General features: G+C 41.8%; 1 protein-coding gene and 1 non-coding gene across 5 annotated transcripts in view; one reads left to right on the top strand and one right to left on the bottom strand.

Moving 5' to 3' along the window:
• Positions 1–12,021, bottom strand: part of CLTCL1 (clathrin heavy chain like 1) — a 111,956-nt gene that overhangs the window by 67,027 nt on the left and 32,908 nt on the right. For all 4 annotated transcript variants that reach the window (XM_055253582.2, XM_055253583.2, XM_063623338.1 and 1 more), the window contains exon 3: positions 8,222–8,490. In XM_055253582.2, the coding sequence (XP_055109557.2) occupies positions 8,222–8,490 (269 nt within the window). The remainder of the gene's footprint in view (positions 1–8,221; positions 8,491–12,021) is intronic.
• On the top strand, positions 4,086–4,212 carry LOC129468709 (small nucleolar RNA SNORA15). Its single transcript, XR_008652787.1, has one exon. It is a non-coding gene; the product is annotated as a small nucleolar RNA SNORA15 (small nucleolar RNA).

Genomic DNA, 12,021 nt, shown 5'->3' with positions numbered 1-12,021 from the left:
TTTCATATAAATGGAATAATAATAAAATATGAGGCCTTTTGTGCCTCAATTTTTTCATTTAGTAAGGTTTTTGAGGTTTACCTATGTGTAGCATGTATCAGTACTTCATTTTTAGGGTTAAATAATATCCCACTGTATGGATACACCACAACTTGTTTATCTACTCATTTGCTGGTGAACATTTGGGCTGTTTCTACCTTTTGGTTATTATAAAAAATGCTATTATGAATATCTGTGTAAAAGTTTTTGTGTGGATACATTTTCATTTCTCTTAGGTAGACACCTAACAGTGGAACTGCTGGGTCAAATGGTAATTCTATGTTTAACTTTTTTTTTTTTTGAGATGGAGTCTCGCTCTGTCGCTCAGGCTGGAGTGCAGTGGTCTGATCTTGGCTCACTGCAAGCTCTGCCTCCCGGGTTCACGCAATTCTCCTGCCTCAGCCTCCCAAGTAGCTGGGACTATAGGCGCCCGCCACCATGCCTGGCTAATTTTTTGTATTTTTAGTAGAGAAAGGGTTTCACCGTGTTAGCCAGGATGGTCTTGATCTCCTGACCTCGTGATCCGCCCACCTCAGCCTCCCATAATGCTGGGATTACAGGCGTGAGCCACCACGCCCGGCTTATGTTTAACTTTTTGAGGAACCGCCGAACTGCTTTCCACAGCATCTGAACATTTTTATATTCCTACCACTAACGTAGGAGGGTTTCAATTTCTCCACATCATTGTCAACACTTCTTTTCTTTTTTTTGAGATGGAATTTCGCTCTTGTTGCCCAGGCTGGAGTGCAATGGCATGATCTCAGCTCACATCAACCTCTGCCTCCCGGGTTCGAGCAATTCTCCTGCCTCAGCCTCCAGAGTAGCTGGGATTACAGGCATGCACCACCACACCCAGCTAATTTTGTATTTTTAGTAGAGACAGGGTTTCTCCATGTTGGTCAGGCTGGTCTCAAACTCCTGACCTCAGGGCCAACACTTATTTTCTACTTTGTAAAAATTATAACCATTCGAGTGGGTGTAAACTAGTACTTTATTGTGGTTTGGAATTGCATTTTCCTAATGGCTAATGATGTCAAGCAAGTCCTTTGCCCATTTTTTAACTGGGTTGACTTTTTGTTGTTGAGTTGTAAGTGTTCTTTGTATATCTGGATACTAGACCCTTATCAGATATATGATTTTCAAATATTATATCCCAGGCTGTCTTTTCACTTTATTGGCAATATCCTTTTATGCACAAAAGTTTTTAATTCTGAAGTCCAAATTATCTATTTTTTTAATTTTGTTGTTCAAGCTTTTGGCTATTATATATCTAAGAATCCATGCCAAATCCAAAGTCATAAAGCTTTCTCCTTATGTTTTCTTCTAAGAGTTTGTAGTTTTAGCTTCTACATTGAGGTTTCAGATCTATTTTGAGTTTATTTTTGTACATGGTGTGAGGCAGGTGACCAACTCCATTCTTTTGCATGTGGATATTTGGTTGTCCCAGCACCATTCCTGAAGAGACTATTGTTTCCCCATTGAACAGTCTTGACACTCTCATCAAAAATCAATTGGCCACAGATGTAGGGGTGTATTCCTGGACTTTACATTTTTTTCCCATTGGTCTACATGTCTATTCTTATGCCCATGAGGTGTTTTGTTGTTGGTAAATGCATGGGATTTTTTTATTTGTTGTTTTTTAGTTTGTCAGTAAAGCATATACATGTAACTATGATTTATAATTTTTGTTTTATATTCCTCAAACATGATGATTTCTTTGTAAAGAGGCATAATTCCCAAGAATTTTTTGTTGTTGTTGTTGTTGTCGTTGTTTGTTTTGTTTTGTTTTTGAGGCAGAGTTCCACTCATGTTGCCCAGGCTGGAGTGCAATGTTATGATCTTGGCTCACTGCAACCTCTGCATCCCGGGTTCAGGCGATTCTCCTGCCTCACCCTCCCAAGTAGCTGGGATTACAGGCACATGCCACCACTCTCGGCTAATTTTTGTATTTTTAGTAAAGATGGGGTTTCACCACATTGGCCAGGCTGGTCTCGAACTCCTGACTCTAGGTGATCCTCCTGCCTCGACCTCCCTAAGTGCTGGGATTAAAGGCGTGAGCCACCGTGCCTGGCCCCCAAGGGTATTTTTAAAAGCTTAATTGAGATACATACCATGGAACTTATCTATTTAAAGCAAGCTTGTCCAACATGTGGCCCAGTACAGACTTGTATGTGGCTCAAACACAAATTCATAAACTTTCTTAAAGCATTATGAACTTTTGGCTGGGCATGGTGGCTCGCGCCTGTAATCCCAGCACTTTGGGAGGCTGAGGCGGGCAGATCACTTGAGGTCAGGAGTTCAAGACCAGCCTGACCAATATGGAGAAACCCCGTCTCTATTAAAAATACAAAATTAGCCAGGTGTGGTGGTGCATGCCTGTAGTCCCAGTTATTCAGGAAGGCTGAGGCAGTAGAATTGCTTGAACCCGGGAGGCGGAGGTTGCGGTGAGCCAAGATCGTACCACCGCACTCCAGCCTGGGCAACAAGAGCAAAACTCGGTCTCAAAAAAAAAAAAAAAAATGAATTTTTTTTGCAATTTTTGTTTTTAGCTCATCTGCTATTGCTAGTGTATTTTATGTGTGACCCAAGACAATTCTTCTTCCAGTGTGGCCCAGGGGAGCCAAAAGATCAGACACCCCTGGTCTAAAGCATACCAGCCCATGTTTCTTTGTATACTCAGAGGGTTGTGCAATCATCATTACAATGTAGTTTTAGAACACTTTCATCCTTTGAAAGAAAACCTATTAGCATTCAATCCTCATTCCTATCTCCCACACTCCACCGCCAGTAATAGGCAACTACTTATCTATTTTCTGTGTCTGTAGGTCAGACTATCCTGAACATTTCAAATAAATGGAATCATAGAATATGTGGTCTTTTGTGACTGGCATCTTTCACTTAGCTTAATATTTCCAAGGTTCATTCATGATGTATTTTTAGTAGAGATGGGGTTTCGCCATGTTGGCCAGGCTGGTCTCGAAATCCTGACCTCCGGGTGATCTGCCTGCCTCAGCCTCCCAAAGTGCTGGGATTACAGGCATGAGCCACTGTGCCTGGCCCTTCTACGAGTTTTATAGGTTCAGTTCTTACATTTAGGTCTGATCGATTTTGAGTTTTTTAGTATTATGAGACAGAGGTCCCATTTAATGCTTCTGCATATAAATGTCCAGGGCCCAAAAACCTTGTATTGAACAACTCCTCTTTCTTTCACTGAACTGTCTTGGCATCCTTGTCAAGTATCAATTGACCATAAGCGATACAACATTTTGATTACACTGGAGGAATAAGTTCAAGTGATCATGCCTATAATCCCAGCACTTTGGGAGGCCGAAGTGGGCGGATCACTTGAGGTCAGGAGTTTGAGACCATCCTGGCTAACATGGTGAAACCCCGTCTCCACTAAAAATACAAAAATTAGCAGGGCATGGTGGCACGTGCCTATAATCCCAGCTACTCGGGAAGCTGAGGCAGGAAGATTGCTTGAACCCAGGAGGTGGAGGTTGCAGCGAGCCGAGATTGTGCCACTGCACTCCAGCCTCGGTGACAGAGCAAGATCCTGTCTCAACAAATAAAAAAAATTAAAATTAAAATTAAGAAATTAAAATTAATGCATTTTAAAATATATATTTGCACTCTACTGATATTTTGATTCAGAGAAATATGTTCATAACTTATTAGAAATAACCTTGAGTAGTTTGAGACCAGCCTGGCCAACATGGTGAAACCCTGTCTCTACTAAAAATACAAAAAAAATTAGCCAGGCGTAGTGGTGCACATCTATAATCTCAGATACTGGGGAGGCTGAGACAGGAGAATCACTTGAACCTAGGAGGTGGAGGTTGCAGTGAGCCGAGATCGTGCCATTGCACTCCAGCCTGGGCAACAGAGCAAGGTTCTGTCTCAAAAGAAAAGAAAAAAAAAGAAATAACCTTGAGTAAATTTAAATTTATTTCTGAGTTGATGGTATGGCTAGGTTTTGATAATTTTTATTTGGTTTCCTTTCCCTTTAATCAGAAAATTAACTTTCATACCCTGTTCACAAACCATCAAAGCTGATTTTGAAACTTAAAAAAAAAATCGCCAGGTACCATGCAAAAGCAATCTTCCCTTTAGAATGACTGATGATATGCTAAGGTTTTTCATGGCATATTATTATTAAAGGTGAATACAAATAAATGGGCCGGGCGCGGTGGCTTACACCTGTAATCCCAGAACTTTGGGAGGCTGAGGTGGGCAGATCACTTGAGGTCAGGAGTTCGAGGCCAGCCTGGCCAACATGGTGAAACACTGTCTCTACTAAAAACGCAAAAATTAGCTGGGCATAGTGACACACACCTGTAGTCCCAGCTACTCGGGAGGCTGAGGCAGGAGAATCACTTGAATCTGGAAGGTAGAGGTTGCAGTGAGCTGAGTTTGCGCCACTGCACTCCAGCCTGGGTGACAGAGCGAGACTCCGTCTCAGAAAAAGAAAAAAGAAAAAAAAGGAAAAGAAAACCTGGCTTTTGGGCACATCACTTTTCTGGGACTCATTTATTTTATTTTATTTTTTTTAATTTTAGAGACAGGGTCTTGTTCTATTGCCCAGGCTGGAATGCAAAGACATGATCATGGCTCACTGTAACCTTGAACTCCTGGGCTCAAGCAATTCTCCTGCCTGAGCCTCCCAGGTAGCCAGGACTACAGGTGCATGCCACCACACCAAGCTAATTTGTTTGTCATCTATTCTTAAGTTAGTACCACATTCTATTTTTTTTAACTTTATTTATTTTTAGACAAGGTCTCACTCTGTCACCCAGGCTGGAGTGTAGTGGTGCAATCTCAGTTCACTGCAACCTCCACCTGCCAGGCTCAAGCAATTCTCCCACCTCAACCTCCAGAGTAGCTGGAACTACAGGTGCATGTCATCATGCCTGGCTAGTTTTTGCAAATTTTGTAAAAAATGGGTTTTGCCATGTTGCCTAGACTGGTCTCAAACTCCTGAGCTCAGGTTATCCACCTTCCTCAACCTCCCAAAGTGCTGGGATTACAGGCATGAGTCACTGAGCCCAGCCAGTACCACATTCTTGATCACTGTAGGTTTGTGGCAAGTTTTAAAATTGGGAAGTATAAGTACTCCAAATTTTGTTTATTTGTTTTATGGTTGTTTTGGCTATTCTGGGTTCCTTGCAATTCCACATAAATTTTAGGATTATCTTGTCAATTTCTACAAAGAAGCTAGCTGGTATTCCAATAGAGATTATGTTGAATTTGTAGCCCAATTTGAGGAGTACTTCCATCCTAGAAGTATTAAATCTTCGAGTCCATGAACATGGGATATTTTTTGATTTAGATCTTCTTTAATTACTTCCAACCATGTTTTGTAGTTTTCAGAATGTAACTTTTGCACTTTTTAAATTAAGTTTACCTCTAAGTATTTTATTCTTTTTGATGTTATTATGAATGAGATTGCTTTCCTGATTTCATTTTTGGATTGTTCATTGCAAATGTTTAGGAACACAGTTGATGTTTGCATACTGATATTGTATTCTGTAACCTTGCTCAATTTGTTTATTAGTTCTAATAGTTTTTTACTAGATTCCTTAGGATTTCCATATACAAGCTTATGTCATCTGCAAATAGAGACAGCTTTAATTCTTCCATTTAAATCTAGATGCCTTTTTTTTTTTTTTTTTTTTTTTTGAGATGTAGTCTCACTCTTTCGCCCAGGCCAGACTGCAGTGGCGCTATCTCGGTCACTGCAAGCTCCACCTCCCGGGTTCATGCCATTCTCCTGCCTCAGCCTCCTGAGTAGCTGGGACTACAGGTGCCTGCCACCGTGCCCGGCTAATTTTTTGTATTTTTAGTAGAGACGGGGTTTCACCGTGTTAACCAGGATGGTCTCGATCTCCTGACCTCGTGATCCGCCCACCTCGGCCTCCTAAAGTGCTGGGATTACAGGCGTGAGACACCGTGCCCAGCCTAAATCTAGATGCCTTTTATGTTTTTCTCACCTAACTGCCCTGGATAGAATCTCTAGTCCAAAGCTGAACAGAAGTAGCAAGAGAAGACATCCTTGTCTTGTTTCTGATCCTTGGGGGAAAGCTTTCAGTTTTTCAACATGAAGTAAGATGTTAGTTGTATTTGTTGTAGAGGCCCTTTATCAGGTTAAGTAAGCCAAAGTCTTAGGTCTTGTCTAACCTATATATCTGCAATGCCACTACCTTCATCTAGTCACACATGCTTCATTTCTTCTGGGGGTTGCAGAAATGGAAGAGAGGGTTCCAGAAATGGAAGTAATCCTTCCCTTTTTGCGTATTCTTAACCTTTCTCATACGTGTCTCTACTCCAGAACAGATTACATGGTTTTGTTCCTGTATCTGCCTTTCAACTAGTCTCCTGGCCTCCAGTCTTTGTGGCGGTCCATCTCCAACATCAATGATAGCATATTTTCCATTCCACTATGCTGCTAAGAAGGAAAATTAATTACATCACTCTCACTCAAAACCTGCTACATAATTCCCATTGCCTGCAGTCTGGCCCCCACTCATCTCTCTAAGTCTTGCCCCTCTAGCTACCTAATATGCTTACCTATAGGTATCATCCACAGTGGATGACCCCAGACTCCCAGAAAGAGCCATTTTCCTCTATCCTGTGCCTTTGCATACACTGCATCCTTCCAAAGTGCACTTTAATAGCTAGCAAAATGCAGCTTAGATCCCCTGTGTTGTGGGCTGTCTTGACTTAAGCTGCTCTCTCATGACTCCCACAGTATTCTCTTCAAACATGTGACAGTTCCTTAATTACTAGAATTGTGCAGATACACCTTCCCCACTAGGATATAGACAAATCATTCACTGGTCATCAGGATTGAATGATTAAGATCTATGTCCCAAGTGTAAACATCCTGTAGTCCTCAAGTAACTGGTGACTGAATTAGCCACCAGGAATGAAAAAAGGGGTCGGGCGCGGTGGCTCACACCTGTAATCCCAGCACTTTGGGAGGCCAAGGCAGGTGGACCACGAGGTCAGGAGATCGAGACCACCCTGGCTAACATGGAGAAACCCCTTCTCTACTAAAAATACAAAAAATTAGCCGGGTGTGGTGGCAGGTGCCTGTAGTCCCAGCTACTGGGGAGGCTGAGGCAGGAGAATGGCATGAACCCGGGAGGCGGAGCTTGTAGTGAGCCGAGATCGCACCACTACACTCCAGCCTGGGTGACACAGTGAGACTCCATCTCAAAAAAAAAAAAAAAAAAAAAAGGAGGACGGAAAGATACTGCTTTCAGTACAATAGAATATGAGTTAGTAACATTCCAGTAAGTCCTTAAAATACAGTCTAAGAACTACTTCTTTTTTTTCCCATAAAATTAATCGCTTTTTAGTGTTTAAAATAAGCAGCATTTACACAGAAGCAGCTCTATGTTAACCATCTAGACGCTGGGACTTTGACACAATATCTACGTTGCAAACACGCGGGGGCCAGAGACGCCAGGAAGGCCGCGCTGTGTGTGGGCCGTGGTGTGTGTGGGCAGTGTGTGCACTCACCAAGGACAGGCCAGCTGACCGCCCATTTCCCCAAGACCTTCCTCCCTGCGGCAGCTGTGCACATCAGGGCCCCTTGACCCCATGGGCCACGGTCCCTCCCTGCCCTGGCTGGGACGCAGTGGGCAGGATGTCTAGCCCTCTCTTGTCTTCCCGAAGGACTACTTCTTATAAATCTATGGGTTCCAAATTACTCTATAAAATTCCTCAACAACCTCTCAAAACAGTGCTAGAAATAGTTTATACAATGAACATCAGTAACCTGATGGAATGCAGTAGTAGTTGATAGGCCAAAGGTAAATTAAGATTATTTGATCCAAGTTCAGATTTCTTTGTAATCTCTATTTCTCTCAGTTCCAGGCCTACTTTTGCCTTATACCTATAACCAACTTCTTTTTTTTTTTTTTTTTTTTTTTTTTTTGAGACGGGGTCTTGCTCTGTTGCCCAGGTTGGAGTGCAGTGGCGCAATCTCGGCTCACTGCAACCTCAAACCCCTGACCTCAAGAGATCCGCCCGCCTCGGCCTCCCAAAGTGCTGGGATTACAGGCATGAGCCACCGCACCTGGCCCTATAACCAGCTTCTAATGATTTAACCACTCCATTCTAATATTGGGCTTTGAAATTACATCAGACCAGCCCCTAAAGGCAGCTCAAGGCTTACCTGAGCCGAGATGCCTATGAGGAGCAGCCACTTCTGGTACTCATCAGTCCGGTAGTGAATCACCTGGCAGCCCGCCAGACTGATATGTCTATCAAACATCTTCATGGGCTGGGAGTCACCTTCCATGCTCCAGTGGTAGACCGTGGTCTTGGTCACCAAGGCAACAGTGTTCACAGAAACCCATTTCCAGAAAATCACCTCTTCTGCCATAGTATGAGCCTTCATTTTACTCTTCATCTCAATATTAAAGATCTGAAGTGTCTTCCCAGCTAGTATTTGATATAATAGAGATTAGAGAAAGACAAATTAAAAATCTGAAAGACAAATTCGTATACTCTTAATTCTGAATTCTTTTAATATTACTTTAGGTTGTACTGCTAATCTGATTAACAGGGTCTGAAAGATGCTGCCAGAGTAGTAATTACCCATACCTTAATGTCTAAATATTGAGAAGAGCTTGTATGCATTAAATTCTTCTTCAGAATATAAAAGTATGCAACTATTCATAGAAATATGTGAATAACAATGAGAAATTAGTTCTACTGAAGCAAGCCTCTCTTTTAAATTGGTTTCTTCTAGTTTTAAAATACTTTTCTGGATAAGTCAGCAAAAACATAAGACACTCCTTTTCTGTGTGGTCTCCAATTTTCAAGAAAGACTACAACTATCCCTTCACATTAAACCAACTTCTCCAAATTTGTCTTAAATTCTAGACCAATGCTGACAAATGGAATTTTCTACAATGTTGGATATATTCTACATTTGCATCCATCACAGCAGATAATAGTTATATGTGGCTACTAAGCACTTAAGATGTATCTAGCCAGATATTTCAGGAACTGAATTTATACTTTTATTTAACTTTAATTAATTTAAATGTTAAACAGCCCCATGCAGCTAATGTCCAATAGGGCAGTACAGTTCTAGACAAAATATTTGGCATCCATTCTCTGGCAAGAAATCCATATTGTTTCTACGTGTAGCAATGAACTAAATTTTGATTTTGGAATCTATACAAAATTTAGAGCTAACATAAAATATTAAAATATTGCTTCCCACAAAGATTGGGAACAACACAAGGATTATTTCTCTGACCACTTGTTTTGACACTGAGAATAACATAGCTAGTGTGATAAGGCAAGAAAAAGAAAAGGCTTAAAGATCAAAAAAGGAAGTAAACCTGTCTTAACTCACAGACAACATAATTATTTACAAAGAAAATCCTGCAGAATCTACAAATCTACAAAACAACTATTAGAATTAATAGGTGACTACAGGAGTGTGGCAAGATGCAAAGACAACCTACAAAAATTTCAATTGGGCTGGGCACAGTGGCTCACACCTGTATTCCCAGCACTTCGGGAGGCTGAGGCAGGTGGATCTCTTGAGGTCAGGAGTTTGAGACCAGTCTGGTCAACATGGTGAAACCCCACCTCTACTAAAAATACAAAAATTAGCCGGGCTTGGTGGCAGGTGCCTGTAATTCCAGCTACTTGAGAGGCTGAGGCAGGAGAATCTCTTGAACCCAGGAGGCAGAGGTTGCAGTGAGCCAAGATGATGCCACTGCACTCCAGCCTTGGTGACAAAGTGAAAACAGGTCTCAAAAAAAAATCAACTGATTTTTGAGATACTAGCAGCAAACAATTTGGAAATATAAAAAAGAATTCAGGCCAGGCATGGTGGCTCACACCTGTAATCCCAGCACTTTGGGAAGCTGAGGCAGGCAGATTACCTGAGGTCAGGAGTTCAAGACCAGCCTGGCCAACATGGTGAAACCCCATCTCTACTAAAAATACAAAAATTAGCCGGGCATAGTGGCACACTCCTGTAATCCCAGCTACTTGGGAAGCTGAGGCAGGAGAATTGCTTGAGCCTGGGAGGCGGAGGTTGCAGTGAGCCAAGATTGTGCCACTGCACTCTAGCCTGACCGACAAGTAAGACTGTCTCAAAAAAAAAAAAAAAAAAAATTCATACCACCACCCAAAACATAGCATTTTGGAGTAAATTTAACAAAGGGTAAGCAAAGTCTCTACACTATAAAATATTCCTGAAAGAAAGTAAAGGCTTAAATAAAAGAAGGGGCATACCATATTCATGGATCAGAACGCTTAAAATTGCCAAGATGTCATTTCTGCATAAATTATCTACAGGTTCAATGCAATCCCAATCAAAATCCCAGCATCCTTTTCCTTCTTTCTTTTTTTTTTATAGATACAGGGCCTCACTTTGTCACCCAGGCTGGAGTACAGTGGAGCACTCATAGCTCATTGCAACCTCAAATTCCTGGGCCCAAGTGATCCTCCTGCCTCAGCCTCCCAAGTAGTTGGGACTATAGGCATGCACTGCCACACTCAGCTAATTTTTCTTTCTTTCTTTCTTCCTTTTTGAGACACAGTCTCTTTCTGTTGCCCAGGCTGGAGTGCAGTGGCATGATCTCAGCTCAATGCAGCCTCCACCTCCCAGGTTCAAGTGATTCTCCTGCCTCAGCCCCCCGAGTATCTGGGATTACGGGCACATGCCATCACACCCACCTAATTTTTGTATTTTTTTGTAGAGATGGGGTTTCACCATGTTGGCCAAGCTGGTCTCAAACTCTTGACCTCAAGTGATTCACCTGCCTCAGCCTCCCAAAGTCCTGGGATTACAGGCGTGAGCCACCATGTCCAGTCTAATTTTTAAATTTTGTTTTTTTTTTTTTTTTTTTTTTTTAGAGACTAGGTCTTGCTATGCTGCCCAGGCTGGTCTCAAACTCCTGGCCTCATGCAATCCTTCCATCTTAGCCTGTTGAAGTGCTGGGATAACAGGTGTGAGCCACCACCCTGGCCCAGCATCTTTTGTTTGTTTGGTGGAAAATAAAATGATGCTATAATGAATACGGAAATGCAGAGGACAAAGATTAGACATAACAAATTTGGAAAAGAGCAAAGCTGGAAGACTTACAATACCTAATGTTGAGACATACTATAAAGCTATTAATAAAACCTATGTTATTGTCATAAGACACATAGATCAATGAAACAGAAGAAAGTCTAAAAACAGCTGCATGCACTGATTTGATAAAAGTGCCTCAAAAAACTCAATAGGCCCAAACACATTTTTTATAAAAATAGAAAAATCCATCCTAAAATGTATATGGAATCTCAAAGGACCTCAAATAGCCAAAATAATCTTGATAAAGATGAACAAGGTTGGATGATCTCACACTTCCTGAATTTAAACCTCGTTACGAAGTTAAAGAAAGCAAATGTATGGTAACAGCATAGAAACATAGACACCAATGGAATATAAGAGAGAACCCAAAAATGAACCTTCACATATATGATCAAATGATCCTTGACAAGGGTACTAAGAGCATTCAATGAGAAAAAAGAATACTCTTTTCAACAAATAATACTGGGAAAACTAGGTCCACAAAAGAATAAAATTGGACCCTTACCTTATACCATATACAAAAAGTAACTCAAAATGGATTAAAGACCTAAACATAAAAACTAAAATCAGAGGCAGAACCTGAGTCCTGTTCTCTCACTTTCCTCCCCAGACAGCATGAGTTTCACCACTCACTCCACTACCTTCTCTACTAACTACAAGTCCCTGGGATCCATCCAGCCACCCAGCTACAGTACCCGGTCGATCAGCAGTCCAGCTGGCATCTATGCAGATGTAAGGGGTTTGGGCTCCCAGATCTTTGTGTCCTGCTCCACCAGTTTCCAGGGTGGCTTGGGGTCCGGGGCCCTGGCCACTTGGATGGCCAGGGGTCTGGCGGAAATAGGGGGCACCTAGAATGAGAAGGAGACCAT

Source organism: Symphalangus syndactylus, chromosome 18 (genome assembly GCF_028878055.3).
Source record: "Symphalangus syndactylus isolate Jambi chromosome 18, NHGRI_mSymSyn1-v2.1_pri, whole genome shotgun sequence".
Lineage (NCBI taxonomy): Eukaryota > Metazoa > Chordata > Mammalia > Primates > Hylobatidae > Symphalangus > Symphalangus syndactylus.
The sequence above is the reverse complement of the archived record's forward strand: the minus strand, read 5'-3'. Positions and strand labels throughout refer to the sequence as shown.